Raw genomic sequence first — 27,693 nt, forward strand, 5'->3', positions numbered from 1 at the left:
TGGAACATTCGACGACTGCTCTATAAAAGCCGACGCGCTTGACCCGCTGATCAGATTTTTCGACGATCGCCGACTGTGTTCGCCGCTATCGTTGTGCTTTAAGTGTAACCTGTTTTGTGGGCACAGGTTCGCCCAATAAAAGCTAGTTTTGTCTTTCACAGTACTGCTACTGTGTTCTCTCTTCACCGTCACTACCACGTGACATCACCACGTGACATACCACGTGACAAGGCGTGGTGACTACGAGGGCTCTCTGGCGGTATCGCTTTATCTTCCGACAGCGTTATTGACTTCGACTTCAGGTCGATGACTGCGCCGTGTTGGTTCAGGAAGTCCATACCGAGAATGACGTCTCGAGAACACTGTTGGAGGATAACGAAGGTGGCAGGGTAAGTCCGGTCATGAATGGTAATTCTGGCAGTGCAGACTCCAGACGGCGTGATGAGGTGTCCTCCAGCGGTTCGAATTTGAGGGCCTTCCCACGTAGTCTTAACTTTCTTCAACTGGGCGGCGATGTGTCCACTCATGACGGAGTAATCAGCCCCTGTGTCGACTAAGGCAGTGACTGCGTGGCCGTCGAGAAGCACGTCGAGGTCGGTGGTTCTTTGTCTGGCGTTGCAGTTAGGTCGTGGCGTCGGATCACGGCTGCGTCGTGTTGAACTGAAGTTGGAACGTCGCGTCGTCAAGTCGTCGTTCGTCGGTGTAGTCTTGCCTTCCTGACTTCGTCGGGACGGCGGCGTGTCGTTGTTATGTCGTCGAGATCGTTTCGTCGTCGTCTTCGTCGGCGGTGGAGGATCTTCGTCAGTTCGACGAACAGCAACCGCACCTCCATCGGTTGCTGCTTTTAGTTTTCCGGATATGGGCTCGCTGACCGGCCCCGGGCTGGGCCAGTGTATGGTCGGCGCTGCGGCGACAGGTAGCGGCCTGGTGATGGCGAACGGGACGGCCGTCGAGGGCTCCACTGAGTAGCGGCGAGGTAATCGGCGATGTCACGTGGGCGCTCGCCAAGCTGTGGACGCGGCGCGTTGACGGCGAAACCTCGCAGTCCCATCTCCCGGTACGGACATCGTCGGTAGACGTGACCCGCTTCTCCGCAGTGGTAGCAGAGCGGGCGGTGGTCAGGAGCACGCCAGATGTCCGTCTTCCTCGCGTAGGTGCGCTGGGCGACGGGTGGTCGTGCTGGCGGCGGCGGCGGCGGACGACGAAACTGTGGCGTGACAGGGCCCTGGCGCGGTCGCGGAGGGGGTCCTTGACGGCGTGCGACAGCGGCGTAGATCATCGCTTGCGGCTCACGCTGCGGCGATTCAGGGGTTACTCCAAGTTGTTGTTGGAGTTCCTCACGCATGGCGTCGGCAATCGAAGCCACTTGAGGCTGTGATGATGGGAACAGCTTTTGTAGCTCCTCCCGCACGACAGCTCGGATAGTCTCGCGTAGGTCGTCGGCGGCCAGTGATTGAATTCCTCCGTAGTGGGTAGAGCTTGTACGGCGGTTGAATTGCCGGTTCCGCATTTCGAGTGTCTTCTCGATGCTGGCGGCCTCGCGAAGGAACTCTTCTACGGTCTTCGGTGGGCTTCGTATCATTTCGCCGAAAAGTTCTTCCTTCACACCACGCATGAGAAGGCGGACTTTCTTCTCCTCGGGCATATCCGGGTCGGCATGGCGGAACAGACGTTTCATTTCTTCCGTGAAGATGGCAACATTCTCGTTAGGTAGCTGCACTCGGGCGTCGAGCATGGCTTCGGCCCTTTCCTTGCGCACGACGCTCGTAAAGGTGCACAGGAAGCCGGTACGGAAGAGGTCCCATGTCGTCAAGGTCGACTCCCGGTTCTCAAACCACGTTCTGGCGGCATCTTCTAAGGCAAAGTACACGTGCCGCAGCTTGTCGTCGGAGTCCCAGTTGTTAAAAGTCGCGATTCGTTCGTAGGTCTCCAGCCAGGATTCTGGGTCTTCAGTCGCTGCTCCATGGAAGGTCGGTGGGTCCCGAGGTTGTTGTAGGATAACGGGGGACGCTGGGGCAGCCATTGGAGTTGTTTTGACCACGATCTTCTTTGTCGACTCAGGTAGAAGTCCGTGCTCTGGGGGCAGTCCTTGCAGTCTGCGGCTAGCACGCTGGTCTTCGGCGATGTTAGTTTGGTCCTCGGGCTTCGGGCTTGGATCGCGGCTTTGCGGGGGCGTTCGGTACATGAACGCACTAGCACCTCCACCAGATGTCACGTGGTAGTGACGGTGAAGAGAGAACACAGTAGCAGTACTGTGAAAGACAAAACTAGCTTTTATTGGGCGAACCTGTGCCCACAAAACAGGCTACACTTAAAGCACAACGATAGCGGCGAACACAGTCGGCGATCGTCGAAAAATCTGATCAGCGGGTCAAGCGCGTCGGCTTTTATAGAGCAGTCGTCGAAAGTTCCAGATTAATCGTTCGGACCCGTGTGCCTTCCACAAAGTTCTACACCATTCGCGTTACGCGATGAAATCAGATAACACAAGGTTCGGCGACAACAGACAGCCGGGTAGAAGCATCGATAACTTTCCAGAAACATCGGATACATTCAGGCGCGTCCCTCGCTGTGCGATTACAGTTGTCAAGCGGCGAAACGTGGTCGCCCGATAAAGATAAGTACACGTGTCAATACGCTCAACGCAAGCACCTTTGTAGTATGTTACGGTGCGCGTCCCTTCAAGACAAAAGAGAGTTATAGCTCAGCGAGCGAGCAGAGAAGCGTGCCCAGTGGGCTAGCGTAGACGGCAGTGCGCATGCGCGGTAGAACATGCGCAGTAGTGTCTACGCTGGTCCTTTGTTCCTGGGCACTCAAAGACGCGAACGCAAACATAAGAGCGCGTTAGAAGAGAGGGTGCCATCTTGGGCCTCATGCCAAACATATTCAAGCCAACAATCTATTAGCAACGATGCTGTCGTTTCTATACAAGGAGGTTATATACTAAAACTTCTGGAGTGCCAGTCCCAGCCATTGCCTATGGGAGTGCGTGAAGCCGCCGGTGGCCATGTTGCTAGAAGAAAAAGAGCACGGCTCCAGCATATTTGTGGCCGTGGTGTACGCGCGGCGCTCCCTGCCCTTGCGCTTCCGCGACGAAAACTAATATTAAACCCGTTTAAGAAGTAGTTAAGAAGTATATGATAAAGATCAATCTGCCATTGTGCATCGCTGTTGTATTAAAAATTGTGTCATGGTGGCGGGTGCATTGTGTTTATTAAGGTGCAAGAACTGAAAAACAGTCACATTTTATGTTTTCATTATTCAGTAACCTGCCGCGTGCATAGGCAGTGTGATGCCCTTTCGTCGATACGTAGTGCCAGCTCGTATTGGCAGCGACATGACCTGGAAATATAGTTTACTTATGCCATTTCTTTAAAAAATCACTTTTTGTTTATATGAGTGTTCAAGTCGCTGATGAAGAAGCTGTCGCTGCTTTAAAGTTAGGAATGAGGGTTTTTCATTGAAACCTAGAACCAAGAAACAAATCTATCGGCACTTTGCTGAGGTTAACTGCGATAGGCGAAAGCCTTTCTATGACTGCCTCTGTTGCTGTTGCCTGAACCGTGTTGCGAACGGACGCCGCCACACTCTAAGAACAGTTTACACCCTTTGGCTTGCCCCTTCTGCCACACAAAAATAATCGTCATCTGCCTTGATGCGTTTCCTTTCTTTATCGCTGCGAGCCCAGAACTTTCCAGTAACGAACGGCACGCGCGTTATCAGCATAGAACAGTTTACACCCTTTGGAGTGCCTCTTCTGATAACGCACGTGCCATTCGTCACTGGAAAGTTCCGGGCTTGCAGCGATAAAGAAAGGAAACGCATCAAGGAAGATGACGATTATTTTTATGTGGCAGAAGGGGCAAGCCAAAGGGTGTAAACTGTTCTTAGAGTGCACGGCCGCGAGCATGGGATGCTATCACATCCATATGGCTGCAAGGTTTATCGTCGATGTGCGCGCCCCTTCGCGCCCATGTCCGCGCTCTCCCACACGCCCACTCGCACAGCGCTACTGGCATGGCGCCTCCTCTCCTTGCTCCCCTCGCCGGCGATCACCGCTTTCCTGCGTCCACCACGGACTGCGTCCGGACGCTCATGAGCCACTAAAGACTTACGCCTGAATACACGGGCATGTCTCATTTTTGTCCAGCGTTTCAGTTTTAATCCCAAAGACTCGGTGAAAGAAAATTTACCACAAAGCTAAGGCGATGATCTGCACGCAGCTGCAAGTCTACATGTGCTCCGAGGAGAGTAGCCTGCCAGAGTTAGTCGTCTATTACCTAGCGGCTCACGCAATCTTCCCCTTTTTTATCGTTTTTGCGTCCATTCTGGCTGCGTCAGTAACGAAAACAAGAAGTGCGAAGGCCGATAAATCGAAGGTGGCGAGGCAAGGCGGTAGCGTAGTGGTTAGCGTGCCTAGGTCCCAGATATAGAACGCTGTGGATACAGGGGCTCGAATCACGTGGCTTGCTTGTGAAAATGCCTTTCTTTGATCTCTGGCGATGGCGAAGCTGAGAATTAGGTGGCGGCCTGACGAAAACGGTCGCCGTCAGCGTAATAAAATAAGCGGGCGTGCAAAGTCGCACCTAAAGCCGAAAGTATATTCAGATGAAATACAGTATGCTCCTATTGACAAAGCAAAAAAAAATTATGAATAACGAGCGCTCTTGTTGAGCGAGGTTGTAGACCGATAATGTCACCAAAGACAGGGTAGCGCTCCTATCCCGATAACAAGAAGGAATGCACATAAACAGCATGTCAACTAGCTTGTAATTGATGCTTCATTAAGTTCGTTGCGTGTTGGCATTGTGTTTAGCATGAGCGAGTACTGTAAGAGATGACACTGAAGAGAAAGCGGTAAGCGAAGTCCGCGAAAAGTAGTCGAGGACAGCCATATTGAACGTCATCGCCGTGTTGAAGAAAGCCTGCGATTTCTGTTTCTCAGGTCGCCAGAAATGCTTGAATGGTAGCATACCGTTGGGCGTATTTGGAAACCACAGCGATAGACACACACTTTGCGAAAACGAAAAGAGAAAAAGGACCGAGTGAGTTGAAAATTACATTAATGATAGAACGCTTGTGGTGTATGAAGAGATCGAAGAAGACAATCAGGTTAGGTGGACGGTCTTTTCAAGCTAAATAGTATGTGCCAAACGAAATGAATCAGCATGATGATAGTTGCGCGACACGCCATAGTGGTGGGTGGTTCCACCAATAAGAGAATACAGTTCAGTCACGGCGACGCAGAGCGTGGTTCCCTTGTCCCCTGGAACACCAATCGATAATATTGTCCTCCGCGCATCATGGCAGGCGTCAGGCAACAATACCGCACTTGTACGTCGTGGTTGCATCGGCTTCATTATGTTTTCGTTATTCCATCCCTTGCTGTAGCCATTCAGTCGTGATTATGTCTCCGTTGTCATGCCATTCCCATCATACAGTTTGCGTCATAGTCACTGCCATGCTTTCCTTCTCATACTGCCGTCGCGAAGCTATCGTCTTCATAAAGTCGTCATTCAAGCTTCATCCCATTCTGGTCATGCCGTCTATTTCACACAGTCGTCACTCGCTATTGTGATCATGCAGTTTGGGTTGTTATCCCATTGGCATCATGCCATCATCATTAGGCCGTCGTTGTTATAGCATCGCCCTCATTTCAGAATTTTCGTTAAGTTGTCGTCATAACGTCATCGTCATACCATCTTCGGCTGCGCCAGTGTAGGCTTAGAAAGCCGGTGAGCACTCGGGCATAAGGAGAAGCGTATTAGTTTAGGTGATAACGCAATAACTCACCCTTTACACTGAAATGTAGTGAAGGATCAAGGACCTTCAGGTCATTCAGCCCCACAAGCTATTCGACGAATTCGAGATCGGGAGCCCACTCCACAGCTAACGCTTAGATATTCGCGTGAGGCACTCGTAACCGTAATTTGATTTTTTTATCAGCTCACACTCTCAATTGATGCAATAACAGGAAGGAAACGGCAAAACTATACAGTTTTTTGAACTACAAAAAAATTATTGAAAAAAGAAACATCTTCTGGCAAATTCAAGTAGACTTGGAACTTCCGTGGTTTCGCGCCTCACAAAGCAAAAATAAGAGGAGCACAGGTCACATTTAAACTTTCTTTCTACGCTTGGCGTGCACCTGGGTGGCTTAAATGTCTTGACGACGTCTTGAATTTTACGATTGCCTTCGCTTGGTGCTCACAAACAATGCATTATATGAATACAAAAAAAACACCACACTGTTTGTCGAAATTTTTGTCTTTCCGAACATAGAGGAGGACCTAATCTATGCCAGTGTGAATGAACTTCTGCAAGAGAACAATATTAGTTGCAATCTGACGAACAAAGCGGATGCGTAGATAACGCTACGTAAATATCTTCAGTTATGAGTTTTGGCCTGCGTATCAGGTGTCTAATAATCGCTTACAGAACCCATACATGGCAGACCGTGCAGCGTAAATGAGAATTTGTCAGCGCGTTGGAGGCAACGGACCCCAAACGCTTGCCTCCGTGGCAAAGTATAATTGCTCCTCATAAAGAACTGAAGAAAATGCAATTTGGATATAGATAAACAATCTTTTTAATATGTAGTTGTAGGTGTGCCCTGGTAGAGCCAGATAGTACGACTAATTAGATGTGTGATGACAATAACGAACTGACCAAAGTAGGCACTGACCACTGAACCGGACATTTCTCCTTATATAACGCTCAGAGACAATAGCAAATACCAGCAATACAGCAACTGCCCAGGATGGTAGCGACAACTTTTACCAAGCTTGCAGCTGGATTTGTACTGCTTGCGGCGTTTGTATTTGACCGTGGTGAGCTCTTTCATTCGCATACTTCTTGATCATAACGTGGTAGCGCTATCTTCACATAGCAGAATGCTAAAATGAGCAGATAATGCAAAGCTTAGGTGCCACACCCGTGTGGTCTTCAGATCTTGGAATTAAACTGATCTGAATCAAGGTTGTCCTGTCGAGTTCTGTGTCCTTTAAACAGGCTTTAAACACGAAATCTACGCGTCCTTCCACGTCCACTCACATTACGTTCACGCCAGTGCCTTCAACACATATAAGCACCACCGGCAGCAAGAAATAAGGATGTTCGCGTTTGCAAACCAATTTCTTCTTTCAAGACCGGACTACCAACGTCTAAAATACCCTCTGCCCCAATAAGAGAGCTCATTGTAGCTTCTTCTCTTCTCTACATAGCCCAATGATAACGTGGGAATCAGCCTCTAGGGGTTCGAGTTATTTCTGCTCCTCTGATTGATTCTTCATCACGACCTTGTGCCGACTGTACTCCGGCCTCATTGAAATGGTTGTGCGTACAAAATTAAAGAGGGAAATAGAGAAAAAGCATTTTGTTGCACTTAAAGAATGTTTCGATGCCGTGCCTTCAGTTCAGGGCGTCACTTGAGGCGTGCTTCAGCGCTCGATCCACCAAGTGTGCAAGAAACCATAGAATGAGAAGGATGGTTGTGACGGCCAGCCACTTGGCGCAAGAGATCAAGGGGAGGTATAAGGGCGTGTGTGAATCGGGTAGTATTTTGTGGCATTGCCGTAGCATGTATGGTGTGTTGCGGTAGACACCACAGTGCCTACTGAGAAGGGAATTTTAAGTGGGTAGACCTCGGAGGAGGTGCTTTCTTGCTGGAGTGAGCACAGTGTTCATGTCGGACAAATCTGCCCTGCTACCTTGTGATGTACTGGTGTAGCTATGAAAGACAGGTGTACATAACGTATACTATACCCTAGCATATATTCTGTGCTCGTCCCCGTATGGCTGCAATTATGGGGATGGGTTTGGGGAGGCTAGTATATTTGGTCTGAGCATGTTGGAAGCCTTGAGTATCGTATCGCAGGCAAGCTGGTTATATCATAGACTCCACAATGTTGTCTCATGGCCGGAAATCCAGACAATCTGTACGTGTGATTTCTTTCATTTCTTTGTGATATGTTTAAGTAAGTCGTCGCGTAGGAGTTTCCTGCATGCGGACATTGGGTTAGTAAATATGGTGGGTGGATGTAGTGACAAGTGCTACTGGCAGATGCATGACTGATACTACGGTTTGTAGCACCGCTCTTGTCCTATCAATCTTTCAGACCATGTGACGTATCATTACAAGTGCGTTATCTACCACATACGTTACCTACTATTCCATTGCCGTTGTCTTAATAGCGCCTGCAGTATATGTAGCATATACTACCGCCGCAGTAGCCGTATATGTGCCATTTATTTTCCACCCTATCCTATATATATATATATATGTATATATATATATATATATATATATATATATATATATATATATATATATATACAGTAGAATCTCGATAAACGGAAATCGGTTAAACGGAATCAACGCTTAAACGGAACAAACGCATCGCAGTTGGTTGGTTTTGTGTTAAGGCAATGTAAAAAAAATCCCGTTAATCGGAACTCGAATTTTCGGACCACCGTATAAACGGAACCGAAAATAGCCTCGAAACCGCAACTTGACGTTCACGCAGAGCCCCATCGCGGTACGCATCACTGTTCTAGTATGCCTGTCTAGTATGAGTGGTGCCATTCAAAGAAAACAGTTGCGAGAGCTCAAACAAGCAAACATAAAGTCCTTTTTCACAAGCCAATAAATCGCAGTTCCGACTGATTTCCACGGAATTAGTGGACTATTGAGATTTTTTTTTAAATTTTAGTAGTGCTCTGAAAAGAAGTTCATTGCTTACCACTTTTGTGCAATAAAGTATGTGCCCATAGCGTACCGTCCTCTTTAGTACCTAGATTTTGCATCTGAGATCCGCTTCAGTGGAGACTGCCAATTGCGCGCACGCCTGCCTCGTCGGAACCAAGCAGTCTGGAACGGATTACGAAATCCTGAACCTTCTCTCTCTAAACGAAACTCCTGATAAACGGAACATATTTTCCCGGTCCCTTGAGGTTCCGTTTAACGAGAGGCCACTGTATATATATATATATATATATATATATATATATATATATATATATATATATATATATATATATATATATATATATATATATATATAAACTAGAATAAAGGGGGGTTAACCGAGGGGCTCGATTTTTATTAGTGATATCGTAAGAAGCGAACAAACACTGACACAGAGGGCGTGGTGGTCAGTAACGACATGGAAAGGCCTGCCGTATAAATAAGGGCGAAACTTCCCGAGTGCCCAAACGATGGCCAGGCATTATTTTCCTGTGACGCTGTAATTGCGTTCCGCTTTGGTCAGCGCACGACTGGCGTAAGCAACGACGTACTCGGAGTAGCCAGGCTTGCGCTGCGCAAGGACAGCGCCAAGGCCAATACCACTGGCATCGGTATGCACTTCAGTTGGGGCCGTGGGGTCGTAGTGTCGCTGTATAGGCGGAGACGTCAGGAGACGGCGTAAGGTCACGAACGCAGTGTCGCATGCAGGAGACCAGGAGGATAGGTCGTAGGCGCGACTTAAGAGTTGTGTCAAAGGGGATATTATCGAGGCAAAATTACGAACAAAGCGTCTGAAGTAAGAACAGAGGCCGATGAAGGCGCGGAGTTCTTTGAGTGTCTTAGGTTTCGGAAATTCTGCCACGGCGCGAAGTTTGGATCGGTCGGGGCAAATGCCGTCCTGTGATACGACGTGACCCAGAATCATGAGCTTGCGCGCGGCGAACTGGCACTTTTTCAGGTTCAGTTGCAGGCCTACGTTGGTCAAGGGCTTCAACACTTGCCTAAGGCGAAGAAGATGCGTGCTGAAATCAGGGGCGAACACAACGATGTCGTCGAGATAGCACAAACACGTGCTCCATTTTAGGCTGCGCAAGATATTGTCCATCATTCGTACAAAGGTAGCAGGCGCATTGCATAGGCCAAATGGCATCACATTTATTTCGTATAAACCATCCGGCGTAATGAATGCAGTTTTAGAACGATGAACTGCTGACATCAGGACTTGCCAGTAGCGCGAGCGTAAACCCAACGAAGAGAAGAATTGAGCGCCTTGCAAGCTGTCCAGAGCGACGTCAATGCGTGGTAGAGGGTAGACGTCTTTTCGCGTTATGTTATTAAGACGGCGATAATCGACGCAGAACCAAATAGAACCATCTTTTTTTGTGACGAGAACCAACGGTGATGCCCACGGGCTATTGAAAGGTCGAATGACGCCGCGCTGAAGCATGTCGTCCACGTGCTCACTGATCACCTGACGTTCCTTGGCGGATACACGGTACGGGTGCTGCCGCAATGGCGCGTTGGAGCCAGTGTCGATGTGGTGGCTGACGGTTGACGTGCGACCCAGAGTAGGCTGAGCGACACCAAAAGAAGAACGGAACTGGGCAAGCAGGTGAAGAAGCTGGGAGCGCTGCTCGGAAGTAAGGTCATCGACAATGAAAGGTGTGAATAAGTCAGGTGATGGCGGAGCAGAAGTGGAAAGTGCACAGAAGTCAGTGAGCTCTGTATACGAAGCATCCGGCACGTCGGTTATACACATGTTATCAAGAGGCTGAACATGGCCAAGTGCTTCACCGCAAAGAGCCGTCAGGGCTGTAGGAAGCGGATTGCAGACAACGATGGCGCTGAGACCGGCTGAAATGTCAAGCGTGGCGAAAGGGTGGGGAACATCTTTGCGGGTTATGAAGAGTTCCGAAGGAGTGAAGTGGAGAGTGCCTTATGAGACAGCGCCACAGAAGATGGGAACAACGGAAGACGAGTACGGCGGTATGGCGATGTCTTCCCGAAGGACTAGCTTAGCGGGAAGAGATGTGGCGCAGACGAGGGGTACGTCACACAGAGGCGATAATTCGACTTCAGCACGTGCACAATTGATGACGGCGTTATTTCGCGAAATAAAGTCCCACCCAAGTATCACGTCGTGAGAGCAGGACTGAAGAACCACAAACACCACAATATAGAGAACGCCCTGAATAACAACTCTAGCTGTGCATGCTGCTGAAGGCTGCACTGGCTGGGTGCTTGCTGTGCGAAGAAAAAACCCAGAAAGTGGCGTCGTAACTTTTCGTAAGGCGCTCCAGTATCAATTAGCGCAACGGTGGGGAGGCCGTCCACAGTAAGGTCGACAACGTTCGAAGAAGTTAATGGAGGACTTGTACAGATCGATGGCGACGCAGTTCTTGCCTCCTGAACTGCGGCGCTTAGTTTTCCTCTTGCGTGGGTGAAGGGCGCCGACGCATGGGGGATAACGAGCGGCGACGCGGGGAAGGCGAACGACGTGTAAGGACCGGGCGCTCTGTTGCTGGCCTGTTAGACTGCCGATTAAAATAAGTGTCTTGAAAAGGTTGCACGTCGGCGTAGGGAGGCGACTGCACAAACTCATCAGAGTGCAGCATGCGGTGGCGGCAGAGTCGTGCAACGTGGCCGGGAATACCACAGGCATACCATATGGGCCTGTTGTCTTGCGTGCGCCAAAGATTAGTAAAGGCAGGAGCAGGTCGAGGAACGGGACTATGAACGGGTGGTGGCGACCGAGGATGTATATAGAGCAACGAGTGGTTGACGAGGGAACTGCGTGGCGGCGGATGCGTAAGTAGATGGCGCGGCGCCAGGGTACTGCTGATGCTGCATTGGTATAGCCTCAGCAACTTGATCTTCAATAACCCGCTGGAGCGTAGGAGCGAGCTGTTGCGGCAGCGGCTGCTGTAGCTCAGCAAAGGGTTGCACAGAAAGCTGACGTGCAACTTCCTCCCGCACGAAAGCTTGGATTTGTGTGAGCAAGGAGGAACGATCAGAGAAAGCTGTCATGGAAGAGAGGGCCTCGTCAGCCACTGAGGGGCGCCTGGTCAAATCGCGCTGCCTTCTCAACTCATCGTAGCTTTGGCACAAGTTTATGAGCTCTGCTACGGTGCGCGGACTCTTGGCGATCAACATTTGAAAAAAATGTCATCGGCGATGCCCTTCAATATGTGCTTCAATTTCTTATTTTCGGGCATGGAAGCATCCACATGTTTTCACAGGTCGAGAACCTATTCGATGTAACAGGTGATTGTTTCACCGGGTTGTTGCGCTCGCTCTCGTAACCGCTGCTCGGCGCGCAACTTGTGGACGGCGGGGCGACCGAAAACTTCAGTGAAACTGGCCTTGAACGCGGACCAGGACTGAAAGTAGGCTACGTGATTTTTAAACCACAGGTGAGCCACTCCCGCAAGGTAGAATATGACGGCATTTAACTTGGCGGTATCATCCCATCGATTGTGCAAGCTCATCCGTTCGTACGTAGCCAACCAGTCATTGACGTCCTGTTCATCCGTACCGCTGAAAACCGCTGGATGGCGTTGCGAAACAGCGCCAGAGCTGGCAACTGGGGGTGGCGGCGACATCGGCTGGGGAGTGTCAGGCATGACGGGAGGCAGAGTCCGAGACCGGAGTTCCAGGGTGTACATATTCTTCAGTACCCCGCACCTTCCACCAATTGTAATTGGTGCCCTGAACAGTTCCGAGGGTAACGTCTCTTCGTAACCGAGGAGGCAGGTGACGCAGAGCAGGAATAGCTGGTTGCCCCAACGGCTCACACTCGGGCCAAGCACTGGCAATCCGGCTGGCCTTGTTCTTGTGCTCTTCTTCTTCATTACAATATATATATATATATATATATATAAAGGCGCATGTGTTCCGGGAGTGGTGTGTCTTCCATGAGTGCACTATAGTTTGCCAGAGCATTGGTAATGTGACAGATACGAGTGCAGGGCATGGTTGAAAGTTTAAAGTAAATTTATGGGACTACCCTGACAGTGATTTGAACTTGAAGGGTCTTCGCTGGCGTTCGTGCTTGATAATTCTTGTGGTGATAATGCTCTGACACTCCATGTGGCCAAGCAATTGTGTGCTTGTCTTGATAGAGTTCTGATTCTATTTCGGCAGCTTTCCGAATGAGCGCGTCGATGCGTGTAGCATTTTGTTTGAGGAGGTTCGTGTGAGAAGAGTGGTATTGGAATGTGCATATAAGTAGCGCGTCGCGAGAGGAGTAGCATAGATACTTGTTTTCATCCACGGTTTCTGCTCGATGCCCATCGCATCAGGCGAAGGGCTATTCCAGCTCAAGCGAACGCCGGCATTGCGGGTAGGTCAAGATGGTTTGTTCAGGAGACTCACCCACGCCGTCAAAATGTTTATCAAGCAACGGTTAGTTTGCGGCATTCGTCATTGTAGCACGTTGAGGAGGTGGTTACCAGGGCTCGTGCAAGAACCTCCTCCAAATGGAGTGTTTAGAAGGAATCGGCGTAGGTGGTGAGATGATCATTTTCGCGAAGCTTTGCGTGACTCTGCACTAAGCGCGTTGTAATAAACAGCTGACAGTGTTTCCGGCACTGTGCAAAGCTTAATATATTTGCCAAGTGCAGGAATGCTTTCGGCAGTCTACTTTCGTGCGTCCGGCGCTGAGCCACGCGAAATGTCCCTTAGGGGATCGTATCACCAAATCTAATCGCTTTACAACAGCGCCATTGAGTAAAATTTACCCTAGCACTGCAACGTGCGTCATGATGGCTGATGACCGTTACGGGATGAGTTCGTCGCCGAAATGATCTTTTAATTTATTATCGTCATGCGCTGATATATCTGGCCGGCTCAACTAAGCTTCACTTACAGCGATTCCTCCATTCCAAGGGAGGTGCGAAATCTTTTGTTCGTCTGGTCAGAAAGCTCACACGGCATTTGTTTTCATTGAAGGAAACTGTGAAGACCAAATGTGCGACGTTCTCGAAGCAACCTCCTGCTATTGGGATACAGCAGTTAAGTACGTCGCAAGGAACATAGTTTTCAAGCTCGCAGCCGAGACAGCGCACCTGAAGAAGCTATGTGACATGTAAGTAAACACCGTTCACAGCTATGACACCATGAAACCTCCGGGCTTACAATTGGAGGCGCTGTTCAAGTGCAAGTATATGAAGAACATAGCAGCCATAAATTGTATATATCTTTTTCTAAAGCACAAAAACAAGCTTTTTTTGACTTATTGAAGAGAGAGAGGCGCAATAATAAGCTCTGTATAAGCCACAAATCAGGCATGAAAAGAGGCGAAAGAAGGCGTAACTTACAAATCGTCTTCAGTTCGAAAAGTATGCCCATATATACACGTTAAACAAGCCTAAAAGGAAGTGGTACGCATATCTAAAGCAAGTGTGACCGTAATGACCTGCGTAATAGCGAATTACCGCACCTTAATAAAACATCATGCAATGTTTAGGGACGTGGACGAAACGCCTTAAAGAGACCAGTCTTGATCCGTGTCGTCTACATGGGATACAGTGGAAAGCACAGATCGCGTAGAAAAGAGATACAAGTTGCAGCTTGGACAAGAAGCAAATAAGTTAACGCCAAGGTATTGCGTAGAACAAAGAAACTCGAAATTTTATTGACACAGAGACAGACAGGCAGGCAGACAAAGAACTTTATTGAAATTTAGCAATAAAATAAATGTCATACATATAACAAACGAGAAAAAAACAATGTACTCTCTTATAACCGTAACTAAAAACATCAAGAAAAGGAGTCGACAACGCCATGCTTAGTATGCAGAATACAAACCTGCATATTGTTACGCAAACATTTGAAGAAGATGAAAGTGATGGCGTCATGATATGCAGCCTGTTAATTTAGTATTGGTGACAAGTGAAAGCTTTTCCATTTTTCATAAGTTCATGCGGGGTATGCAGAGTAGCTATTTGTTCGTCCCACTACCTAGCCTAGCTGTTACCTTTTTTTATCAATAATTTCAGCCGAAGTGTCCATGCCTGGCAATCTGCTTGCTCGATTCATAAAATGCGCTTGAAGAGCTCAGGAACAATGGGAAAAACTTGAATGGTATAAACAATTTCCTTTTGAGGTGTTATTTTCCCTACGCATATTAATATATCTGAAACGTAACCGAGAAAATGCTGCTGACCTCGCTAAATAATAAGTCGTTGTCACTTTTGGCTCTACACACAAAGCGGGCAAACCATATCAGATCTTTATAGAGAGCCGCCGCATGTTGACAAAAACAACGCTTTGGCAATATTCATTTAACCGGTAAATAACCCCGTCACTCCAAACTTGTCAGAGCATGCCACAACGATGGTCATTTTCTCTAAATATTGAGTTGGTGGAAGATCTATTTTTTTCCGGGCTCATCGAAAGCACGCATATACCTAATTCGAGCGCTTCAATGTGCATAGGTAACTTGGCTGCAAGAGTGCCTTAACCCGACATTAACTGAGATACGGATTTGAGTTTTTAATGCTCGTGGGTTGCTGTATCTTCCTGTTTAAGCATCGCCAGTTTGACGTACCATTGCTTTTGTGCACGAAAGTGGTAACCACTAGACTGCTTGCGTTTGCTAACCACGAGTTTCAATCTCTGGCTGCTTCTGGAGGGCACTCACGGCGTGCATCTTTCGTGGGGCTGAGTGCGGTGCCTTTCATGGCTACGTATAGCTCGGTAGAAGCCGTAATGGCGCCGTCAACACGAAATACGATAGCTAAGTTATCTGCCCCATGTTCGTCATTGTTGATATAGCCAGCAGTGCTGAGTGAGCACTTGTGCTACCATCCTAAAGAATTATTATTAATGTCATTGCTTCAGGCGTCTTAGTTTATTAAACCCACAAATGTGCTATGAATATGCAACAACAGAAGAATTATCTGTCCAGACGGAAACCACGTGCAAAAAGAACATTGTAATCAATTCACTAATTGAACTGAGCACAACAATTAACTTTGTTGCACAATTTATGGCACAAGTTTATAGTGTTGGGTCGGGCGGAATTGTCATAAACGCCTACTTACAATTTTTTTCCAGATCTTATAACTGGCCATGCAAGCTGAGCTAACTGACGTGTAATAATTGCATAACTGACGTGATTATCACTGCTGCACCGCCAAACGCGGCACCCCGCCCAACTCCTGTGAGATGTCAAAGTGCAGCGGAAAATTAAACTGCAGTCGCATTTCGGTTTTTCCACGAGCTGTCTCCGAATCTCGGTTTGTGCTACCGATAATTTAATGCATGGTCACTTCAGCAACAGATGCGAGATAGATCACTTTATCGTGTGGTATGGTGGCGCTCTATTCCGCTCTGCTACGTCGCAGGTTGGTTGCGTAAACAGCCGCGCTTTGCGGAGCCGTGTGTTTAATCCGAAAATCTGGGCAAACATTTGGCGCCAGTTATTTCTTCTTACACGCTTATTTTGTTATTCAAAACACAGAACTGGACTGCTATGACGGTTCTGTTCAACTTTTCATTATGTAAAATGTACTGTCTGTTCGTAGCTAACAAATTAGTAATTGGAGCTAGCATGAACGGTTGATACAGGTGGTGTGCGCAATGAATGCTAATCCCAATAAAACATGTCCGGCGGTTTGTTTCCAGCCTGCTTCCCTCAAGAAAGCAGCCAAGCGCCTTGCTCAGTTGACGTTGAGCTACCCAGTAACCCAAGTTGCCATAAAAGTTAGGTCCATGCACACCAGAAAACGCGCGAGATATCCTAAGAATGTTAATCATCTGGGATATCCTAAGAATGCTAAAATCTGATCAGCGGATCTGGCGTGTTCGAGTTCATACATGATTCATCGACGGTTTCAGAGGAATCTCTGGTGCCCGCGTGTCTTCCAGGAAGTACTCTACACAATTCGCGTCGCGCATGCATGTAAACAGATTACACAAAGTTCGGTGACAACAGACAGCGGAGAGACCCATCGATAACATTCCCGAAATTCCCGATACATACAGCCACACCCTGTGTGGAGCGATAACATTTGTTCTAGGGTGAAAGGCGAGTACCCGATGAAGATGAACAAGTGCACGTGTCAATATTAATATAAAGTACAGCGAAGGCCGTGTAATGGTTAAGGTAGATAAGTTAAGATAAGATAGGTTAAGGTAGACAGGTTAAGGTAGATAAGATAAGATAGGTTAAGGTAGACAGGTGGGCCATTAGACTTACAGAATGGGTACGAAAACTTAGGAAGGGCAGTCGAGGATAGCCAAAAAATTGTTGGGGCAATGAAATTGGAAAACACACAGGCACAAGTTAAAATCACCAAGCGGAAGGCAAGGGTAACTTGAGACCGCTGAAAAACGCCTTGGTCCTGTCCAGTGGACATAAAAATTGGCTGCTGATGTTCATTTTGATGATAGTGACGAGGCTAAATGCAGCTTTAGATATGGTGCTTCCTATAATTCATCTAGGTACGCTTGATGAACTTTTCAGCTTGAGGACTTTCTGTGCTCACCCATATTTTCTTAAAGGCTATGTCAGCCCTCGATGCCACTAAACTTCTTTTGTATAATCACACTGATAACTTTTCTACCTCCTGTCTTCTCTGCGGTAGAAAATTCGAACTTCGCTAGCAACACTTCTTACTTATTTGTTCGAATAAAAACAAGTATTGTAAAAACTAATACTAAAGACTCATTGAGTTTCAACTAAAACGCCAACGTGTAACAGCAAATATTCCTGAGTGTCAAATTTTCTTTCAGGAAGAAAGCGTTGCCGCCTGTGTCACACTGCGCGCCCTTGTATGCCGGATGCAGCGAAGAGGTTCGAAGGCACTTCGCAGTACCTGAGAACGGTTACCGCATAGTGCAAAAAGACCTTATGGATCGGGCCAAATGTGAAGGTAAGAGCACTGTTTAAGCAGTGGGCAAGCGTTTTCTTACTTCGAACGCTAGTATACTACAAATGAAACTAAGTTTCATGTGAAGGCTTGACAACAATAGCTGCGACACGAAGGGCAACTCCGTCTACTGAAGTGAGTTACTTCAATGGGAAGCATTGCGGATATTCACAACACAATACGCAAATGTAGTTGACAATCCGTCTCACCCTGCGCCGTCGCGTCACCGCATCTGCTCCATTGAGGGGTGACGGGGAGCGTATTTCCAATTAGTTGTTCGTACGTACAACGGGACATGGCACTTGCGGAGACGACGGACGTTTGCGCGCATGCGCTTGTAAGACTGGGTGCGAGAGAGGAAATGTAGGCAGTTTTGCTCCTTGAAAATACGACTCTGCTTAGGTACTACGGAGGAGTTTCTTGGCGCGCGTTGTATGCGCTTGTCCCTAGGCGTGCCGACAGAAATGGCGGGGCGCGGTAGTGCTGAACTTAGCATCGCAATTTGGCGGGTCGACGCAATTATATTTATTCGATCATGTTTTTGCTAATGCAAACAAGGTGTCATTATTTTGCATTATTGGCGGCGCCTGTAGGACACCAAAGCGGCAACGGGGACACCAAAGCTAGAAGCCGGACTGGTCCGTGGGTTGGGGCTCGCAGAGGCCTGCGCGTGCTAGGGGAGTATAAGATCGGCTGCCCGCTATCGCGGACAGCAAATTTTTTATGCGAACACCACCTGGCACGCTTCGGCCTCTGCGGCCCGAACCCACGGGCCGCCCTGCTTCCAGAATTGATACCCCCGCTACCACTTGGGTGCCCCGGTGATCCTGCGCCACCTGCTTTAATATAACCTCAGGTGCTCTCCTGAGGCCTCCGTTTGACGGTTACATGTGCCCTTCCTGGAGCAGTGCTTGTAAAAAATCCGATCTATCGTCGCGACAAAAAAAAAACGACCCGCGACTTATACAGCACCAGTCAGAACAGTGTCCGTTCAGACACAGCTATCACAAAGCGGCGTCCACGCCCACTGCCTCACCGCGCGGGCAGCCAGCGGCGGAGCGTATAAACCAACTCGACCACACTCTGCAATGCCGACATATCTAGGGGACAAACGAATACAACCCGCTCTAAGAAACCTCTTCCGTAGTGCCTAGGCTGAGGCTTATATTCAAGGAGCAAAATCCTCCAGATTGCTTTCTCACGCCCGCTCTTACTCGCGCCTGCGCAGAAACGTCGAGCGCCGTCAAAAGCGCCACGCCCCGCTGTACCTACTAGCAATGGTAAAAATGCCACCGGGGACGTGGAGTCACGGCAACGCACTCTCCCTTCACACTACACCGTTTCGACCGCACTGCTCCGTCGAGCCTCGCTCGTAGCGTGGCGTCGCAACCTCTGGGAATATAGGTGCCCTTTCGCTGTTACAGACACTGCCTCCTTTTTTTTGCTCAATCGGCCATTTCATGCTTTCGCATCAATAACAGTTCTCGTTATTGAAATGATAAGCATATCTCAAATTTTGTCTCGCTCAAACTGGCAAGTTCCCATGATATTCCCCCGCGTGACATCAACGACATAATAGAAGTAATAGATTCGTGCTCCAAGCAATCCGCAGGTTACATCCCAGCTCAGGTGCTGGTGCCCTTTAACGGAACTTAAAGAAAAGGAAAGTAACGCGTAACATGAAACACTTAGGCTACACTAGGCGAACGATAATATGGAAGAAAAAAGCCTACGGCAAAACTGTTGTGCTACTTTATGCTAACAAATAATAACACAGCATGACAGTGAAATAGCGCCCTCCTCACTGGCAACGATGTCCTCGAAGTAGGCTACACAAAAGCGCAGTTCGACAAGCCCGTGTGTTTCACTACAAAGGAAAATATTGCTTTAAGAGCACGCCGTAGTTTCTCACTGGCTATGGTGTTGGGATGCAGAGCCCGACGTCACAGGATCGAATTTGGTTGGGGAGCGAAATGCCTAAACATCCGCGTACTTATATTTAGGAGCACCTTAAAGAGCTCCAGCTGGTCGAAATTTCCGGAGTCCTCCACGGCGGCGTGCCCCACAATAAAAAAAGTGGTTTTGGCACCTAAAACCTCATAATTTATTTTTTTTCATTGCTTGTAACTTCACTAGTGCCAAGGTTCTTTACAGCGAAGCTGGTATTCCCGAACTGGCAGGGATTGTTGAGTGCGCGTGCGCGGCGCTGACACGAAAATGCAAACCCATTCCGAAGAGAAGGAAAAAATGAAACGGCAAGGGCACAGGGTGTTGCTTATACAAGAGACATGACACGACGGCTTCAGGTGACATCACTAGACAAATACGCCATCGCGTTACGTCGCATTTTACGTGCAAACGTGATCGGATTAAGTCGTCAGGCAATATCTTCACGCGCCAACGCCGATAGTTAAAACCCAAAGCTATCATGTCTGTAGCTTATATATAAGTCGTACTTTACGAATTTTTTGACGGTATTTACTTTGATAAATTTAATCAGTTCCATAACACCATTTGGTTCGCGGAGGACCTAGGAGGGCGAAAATTTATGCAGCACTTCCTCACATGTCCGTGTGCGCGTGCCGTATTTTGCTTGTATTAGCAGCGCTTGTCTAACATCGGTCGTGCTTGTCTAACATCCGCAACAGCTTTGCTGCACATCCACTTTCACAAGGTGGAATGAAGGCGGATATTTTAGAGCGCAGGTTTGAGGTGCCTCCTGCGACGATCGTTGGCATTGTGCTTCGATGTCGGCGTAACCAAGCGAAAGAGTGCCGTGAAGAATGAAAGCAAGCGCGGAGCGCTAAGTGTGAGCTGAAACAAAGGCGATAGCGCAAGAGGATGATGCAGCGGGACCATGAGGCCCAACTAAATGAACGCAGAGAAGAGCATCCCATGCTGTACATCAGTCAAAAATTGACACCGCGAGAAGAGGCGTCAATGTCTGTGTATAATAGGGGCCATTGAAAAACCAGGATGCTATATTCAAGGCTCTACATTCACGGTCCAGAGCTACCATATCCCTATTGCATGGCTGGGACAAACGTCAGGAAAAAAACGGGAGACTACTGAGATAGAGTCTTCTTGCAGGAATACAACTTCGAGGTCAAGTATAGAAGAGAGCAAGAATAAGAATGCAGATTGTTTGAGCGGGGGAATTTAAGCAAAGAACTCAGAGTAAATTTTGTTTAGGAACGTGTTTTGCCCGCATCGCTAGTGATGTTGCTGATTTAGGCAACTTACTTCTGTCTTGTCGAGAGCTGATCATGACTAGAAAGGAGAGAGACAAAGAGAGGGGTAAAACGCTGTGAAGCGATGCCGGGATCACACCGTCCGATAGGCGTGTCGCTCGGGCACGCAGACGAGTGTGTGTGTTTGTGTTTCTGTATATTCACAAAGCTGGACACAATGAAGCGAGGGTTGGGCGCGCGAGCTGCCGTGTCACATCAGCCATCACTACTACAACGATCCACAATGCCGCTACCGAACATAGACCCTTTGGGCAACCTGACATCTGGTCACCCTCAGGTAGTCTCTTGGCGCGGAGGTGTTTGTTACGGTCTAACACCGCAAAGACGTTAATTAAACATTCGGCCCAAGGCAAACACCCACCCATCCATCAGCGCATATACAGACGTCAACGCAGCGTGGACACTGACTCTTTACGGGTCACCCCAAAAAAAGCCAGCACCCCACCTTTGCCTGGCAGCCTGAGTTAAATATGATAGGGGGGGGACATTTAAGGCCACCAAACAACGAGGGCTACCTCGGAGTCGCAGCGAATTAGACGTTTGCCACGAGGAAAACCACCACCCATACATCCGCGCCGATCCCGAAGTCTGCGCAGCATGGACACCGACTCTTGTAACGGGTCCACAAAAGGCCACGAATCCCACCATTACCTGACAGCCTGAACTAAGAATGAAAGGTGGCCCCCCTGCAATAATTCGAAACAACGACGGCCACCTTGTATTCACAGGTTGCTTCCTTGCCACATATTACAAACCATCGGGCATCGGATACGGGGTTACAGCGGAGTGTTGCGAGCATGGGCACGGTATCGCAATGGGTCTGACGATTGTGGTTGGCTGCTGGACAGTCTTCATATTACCCTAGTTTACTCGCCTAGTGAAGACAGCGGTATTAAAAGCGAATATTTTTTGAGAGTGGGACAGAGGGTTCTGATGTCAACTCGGACATTTAACTTGCTCCTGCATGGAGTGGGCTTTCGTAACTGGAGCCGCGTAACGAAGTCACTAACCCTTTTCCCCTCATTCTTAGGACCGGCCGTACCAGTCGATGGGGTTGGCGGATTCCTTGCCCTAATCCCACCCCAAGGAACACTGTACACTATTACGGAGTGCCACATCGCTTCTCTTGTGCACAAATATCTTTCCAGGCAAAAAATAAATTCGCATAGTTGAAATTTATCTTTTACGGACTTTCTGGCTCAGTCAGCTTTACCGAAACAGCGGAACAACACATTATTATTTTAAAATTGCTGTGAATGTTTCTTGCTGTCCCCTACTGTGGAATCCATCATGAAACTATGAATGATACTTCACAAATGGAACAAGACATTTCGCGCGCCGCATAATTTCTCGATAGCAGCAATTTTTCAGTTTTGTATATTACCCAAAAAGACCCGGACATTAACCTTTTCAAGTTACTTTTTTGTTTGTATTTTAGCCAGAGTCCAGGCGTAACACTTTACAAGTCACAAGCGGCCCAATCATGACCATATTCATTAAACATGTTACGTAAATTCTAAGTGTGCATTTTATTTATGAATCGGAATTATAAGAAATTATCATGGCGTGCCCATGTTGTATATGTAGCAACTGAAAGAGATATATTTAGGTGAAGTAATTATCCAAAAGAAAAACATACCATTTTTGGGAAGAAGCTGAGCTTTTGTTTCTAATATTCTTTGTGGTAACATTTTATTATGTTATGAAAACTCAATTCAGTTTATGCTTCGATAAGTGTATGACTGCATGCTGGACGTAATTCGACCAATGCGTTCATTTTAATCTCCTACAGGACTGGGCGTACTGAACTCCTGCATCGACTCATCTGCTGTGCTACGAAGTTGCCGTATTAGTCTTGCCTTGGAACCTACGGTTGAGAATGCTCACAATAACTTCAAGTAAGTCGGCTGAAATCAAGATCACTCTTTTTGACAGCTAGGCAATGATGCAAGTCTTGGTTACATTTATTTTTAAAATGCTGCCACCATCGATAGTACAAACCATATGTAACGAAAACCTGAATGCTCGCATCTGAAATTACTTCAGTGAGGTGCTACGGCAAACAAAGCACCAGTATGCTCAAATTGCGGAAAGTAGATTTTTTTCCGTATTTTCTGTTGCAAGGGCGAAATTAGGAAATTTGTTAGTGGGGAGGCAGGACGAATAGTTTGTCGAGGTGAAAAGGTGCTAATTAAAATTGAGCAATCAATGCAGGTCACGAATGCTCCTCTGAACGCTCCCGTATGATAGGTAAAGTGTCCAATACACTGACAGTGAAAGGTTTCCGTGAAACGTACTGTTTGACCCTGGCTAAAAAAGAGCGTTGAGGTTTTTTGTCTGTCCTAAATTGTAAGAGAGCAGGAAGAAAAAAAGACGAGTGGATTGACACGAAATTTACCGTTTGTTCCTTTAAAGGAACAATGCGAAGGCAAGAATAATGCGTAATGTTGCCTTCACATTTTGTGCAGTTATTTCTTTTTTTGGTACCCAAGAAATGTAAATAACTTTCGAAAAGAAATCTTTATTTAAAAAAAAATTTGAGCTGCAATCACGTTTTCAATACCGATTTGCTTTAAAATAGGCATCTCTTTTTTATCTTTTATGCAACTTTATGCATAGGTCTCCCTATGACAAGGACGCTTCTACATTGTTGGGTACAAAAGTAACAGGCTAATTTGTAGGCTACACCAAGCTTGAGGAAACCGAAAATAACAATTTTCGATTTCACATTTTTTTGCTATTATGTCTCAGAGTAAAAAGACGTGACATTGGTATTGTTGTTTTCTCCTACAAAAGTACATTGTGAAAGATATATATTTTACAATGTCTCGCCAACGCTATGCTGAAAGCTTTCTAATGGGGTGCCAGATGAGTCTTATCCGTCAGGTTATGTTCACAGTTGCCAGTGGCCCACGTTGCTTTTTCAGCTATGTATTGTATTCTGATTTGCAACTAAAATACAATTCATCTAAACTAACCTGGCGGTAGTAAAGTCACAACCCACAGCATCACCTGCACTCCACCCAGTGAAGTAGTGGTGCATCTTTAACAAAGTTTTAGCTGTGCGACAACAGACATATAAAAACAAGGGATTCCTCCTAAACGACCACCTAAACAATGACGTCACGAGAGCCATGTCCCCAGACAAGCTGCTGAAAAATTCGCTGCATTGAAAGAAAGTGCCATGAATTGCATAAATTGCCTGATTTGGCAAAAGGCTTCGAGGGATATGTACGTGAGCCTGTCAATGCTAGAGTTTTACTGCTCTTTGTTCTGTCTGCCACTTTAACAATGCAAGCCGCACAGTTTTGTCTCCTGTGCGAAACTGAAATTGAACTTGGTTGATTCAGTGTTAAACCTGGCCATATGAAACATCAGTGTTATCTCATTAAAACACCTTACAGCCGTCTGATGGAGCGAAGGAAGATTGCAAAAAGGGAGAATTGATAGACGGGTAGACCTGACAAGCTGGTAGCTCAACGAAACCCTTTCACTACAAGTATACAGCGTATTAGTCTTCTGGAACACGGCTTCCAAGTAAACGTATCAAGTTATAAATTTATTCTCACTATTTTAATATGTATATGTTCACTTCGGCGCCAAGGCAACATTGATGAAGTTTTTCACTCAATGAAATGTTTCTCTTGAAATATACAGCCTTTTTAATTCCATCTCAAGGCATAAAATAAACTAACATTTTTCAATTCCACTTTTAATATTGCATAATATAGCCATGTTATGTCTAAAGATAAGCTTTGAATAAGCAATTTGCGTGTATGCGTGTCTGTGTGTGTCTGTTTTGCCCTGAGTGAGATTGTGCGAGCTTCATTTAGGTCCTGAGGAGAAAGAATTAAATCAATCCGGCGGCTCCGCTCGGGCCGGTAGACAGAGTCCTCCGGCGATGGCCCGGGCCCTCTTGATAGCCTTGAGCTGAGCGATGAGCTCTGTGCTCCTGAGCGCTGAGTCCCAGGAGGACTGGTCAGGAAAGTCAGTGTCCGCGTTGTCAGGGCACATCCAAAGCATGTGTTCGAAGTTGTATACGTGGCCGCAATGTGGGCAGTCAGTAGAAAGGTCTATATTCATCCTGCTTAGTGTTGTTGGTGTGCTGTATGTTCTAGTCTGCAACTGTCTGAAAGTATCGGCCTGTGATTTTTGAGCTTTGGGTGAGGAGGAGGAAAAATTCTTCGTCCTAACCTATGGCTTGAAGTAATTTCGTGGTATGACACGAGCGGGTGATGGCTGTTTTTGAGTCCTAGTAAATGACGGAGGCTCCTTTGCAGCTTCGAAAGGCCACCGTGATGGCCATTTCTTCTACTTCATGAGTGAGGTTGGTAACCACCGTGGCTGCGTTGACGAGTGAGCCACGGGCGTCCACCACGGAGATGGCGTAGGAGCCTCGATTCCAATATTTGGCCGCGTCAATGAAGAGGACTTGCGTTTCGTAACGTTTGATGTTGTTGAGAATAGCCTTCACTGTCGCTTTTCTCTGCCCTTCGTTGTGGGTCGGGTGCATGTTTCTTGCGATTGGATCAACTGTTTTGCCCTCTTGGCATTTGTGCATAGTTGCGACTTCTCTGCTGGCATGAAGAGGGGATGTATTCCCGCTTCTAGTCAGATGTCGGTGCCACCCCTTATGAGTGAGCGCCAACTAATTTGGCCGTTTCACTTTGCCTCACTTTTTGGTTGCCATGTTGTGTTGCCCCAGTTGGAGCAGTGGTTCCGTGCTAGTGTAAATGAAGGAATAACCAGGTAAATAAATAAATTTTCAGAAACGGCACGCCAGTCTCGTCATGCTGCCGTTGTCATACAGCCTAGATCATTCCAATGATGTAATTGCTTCCTTATCACTCCTTCGTAATGATGTGGCTATGATTCTATCGTGATTATGCCTCCATCATTATACTATCGCCGCCACTGAGTCGTGTCTTACAGTGGTAGTAATGCTTTCTTTGTCATCCATCGTCGGGATACCACCGTCGTCATGCAATTGGCATCATTCCATCGTCATCATCTTATAGCCCTCATAACATCGCCGTCACACTGCCGTTGTTATACTATGGCCATCATTTCAGAATCATCCCATTGTTGCCATGCCATTGCTGTTACACCGCCTTCTTTGGTCCATCCACGTGATTCCTTATTTTTGGTTTCGTCGTTTTTATTGCGTCGTCGTCATACAGTCGTAATCTTGCGGTCATGGTAACGGCCGACCCTGGTGACCGAGTTTCAGCGACATGGGCTGATTTGAGAGATAGTGCATGTCACATACAGGCGAACGAATGGAAATGTCTGAATGAGCACTGAATTTTCTAAACAAAGGTGTCTTCAGCAATGCAATGGGTTGCTACCTTGCGCGAATGTTACTCGCCTTAATATCTGTAGTCATTGTGAAATGACTTGTTCCCGAAATGTTTTTTTTGTCATTCTATTTATCCCAAGGCTCCGTTATCGCATACGTCTTTAAAACCAAAGATACACCACGCTTTCAAAACTAAACACATTCCTCCTCTCTGCGCCAGTAGAACTTTTTCAAAATGGAAATATTTTTTCAGGTTTAACGTCTCAGCGTAATAATACATCTTCGGAGACGGCGCAGCGAGGCGTTCTGGGATATTCTTTCATCACTTGGGATTACTTGCCTTGTAAATTACTCAAAGTGTACAAACGTTTTCGTATTTGACTTGGTTGCACTGCGGTTCCCATGACCGAGAAACGAACAGGCTACATCTTGTTCCGCAGGATAACGGCATGTCCTTCGATTCATCTAGGCTTAAAATGTAGTCTTTGATTGTAGTTGTGGCCTTGAATGCAAATTCCAAAAGCCTCTATGATTTCGATAGTACAATGAAGCGGTTGATCTTTAGTTGCGATGCATTCGTGAATTGAATGACGTATATGCTTCTAAAATGCGCCAAATGCTTTTTTCTGGTCACATTTGGTGGGCGTAAGCGCATCTTGAACAATTAGCAGGTGAGCAAATGGTGTAAACCTAAATAAATGTTTTGATGGTCATTCCACTGCATTTTCTTGCAGTACTGTACGATACTATATTTGCATGCATCCGCAAGGGTGCGTAGGGCGGTACCGAAGAAGCCAAGAACAATTCAACTGCGAGCATTCTGCAGCCGGGAACCTGCAAAGGACGTCGCTTCCCACGATAGCAGCAGCAGGCTTCGATGGTCATCGAATCCAATTGCACTAAGTTCGGTGGTGCCGTGGTTTACAATTGTGGCATCACATTCAGCGAACGCAGCGTTGGCTAGCGGCTAATTTCTTGAACCTGCCGCCATGGAGAACATATTTAAATTACTTAACTGTATGTCATTGTTTTCGTATTGAACGCTGGGTCGAGCTTATGCCGCTAACGACATGTCTATACTGCCTCTAATAATTGGCACCTTTCATCTGAGATAGCAGTTTTCGCCATTGCTTTCCCAACTTCAATAACGTCGTTTACAAAGTCCAAGGCTCCTCACGACACGATGGCGTGCCTATTGCTTTCCTTTATAACTGCAGGGCTGCATCGACCCTGCGTCGCTGCCTCCGTGACGTTCTGTCATCCTGCTCGAAGGGAGAACACCACTACGCCAAGGACCACATTATCAATTCGTACGGACTGGCCTTGACGGAACTCTTTTGGGATAACAGTGCGTCCATGCTCCAGGCCGTATCATCTGCTTGGACTACGACAATCAAGGTTAATGATACTGACGGCAACCCTACCCTAACACCAGCATTGCAAAGCGGTGCTGCCGTAAGGCTGCCCCTCGGTCCCTTGCTTCTCCTCCTGATCACCCTATCTGGCATATATGCCGTCTAG

At 47.3% G+C, this 27,693-nt stretch overlaps 1 protein-coding gene across 1 annotated transcript; it reads left to right on the forward strand.

Annotated features, from left to right (window-relative positions):
• The first annotated feature begins 242 nt into the window (after positions 1 to 242).
• On the forward strand, positions 243 to 27,693 carry LOC139046975 (uncharacterized). Its single transcript, XM_070520892.1, has 5 exons — positions 243 to 389; positions 13,697 to 13,832; positions 17,486 to 17,625; positions 22,666 to 22,771; positions 27,390 to 27,693. Exons 2-5 carry the CDS (start codon positions 13,714 to 13,716, stop codon positions 27,691 to 27,693), a joined length of 669 nt encoding a protein of 222 aa, XP_070376993.1. The 5' UTR covers positions 243 to 389; positions 13,697 to 13,713.

Source organism: Dermacentor albipictus, chromosome 6, assembly GCF_038994185.2.
Source record: "Dermacentor albipictus isolate Rhodes 1998 colony chromosome 6, USDA_Dalb.pri_finalv2, whole genome shotgun sequence".
NCBI lineage: Eukaryota > Metazoa > Arthropoda > Arachnida > Ixodida > Ixodidae > Dermacentor > Dermacentor albipictus.

Excerpts from the sequence above, each read along its gene's own strand:
- LOC139046975 (XM_070520892.1), top strand. The coding sequence starts at position 13,714 with ATGTGCGACGTTCTCGAAGCAACCTCCTGCTATTGGGATACAGCAGTT. Across the intron at positions 17,626-22,665 it reads GGATCGGGCCAAATGTGAAG|GACTGGGCGTACTGAACTCC; the intron begins GTAAGAGCACTG and ends AATCTCCTACAG. Across the intron at positions 22,772-27,389 it reads AATGCTCACAATAACTTCAA|GGCTGCATCGACCCTGCGTC; the intron begins GTAAGTCGGCTG and ends TTATAACTGCAG.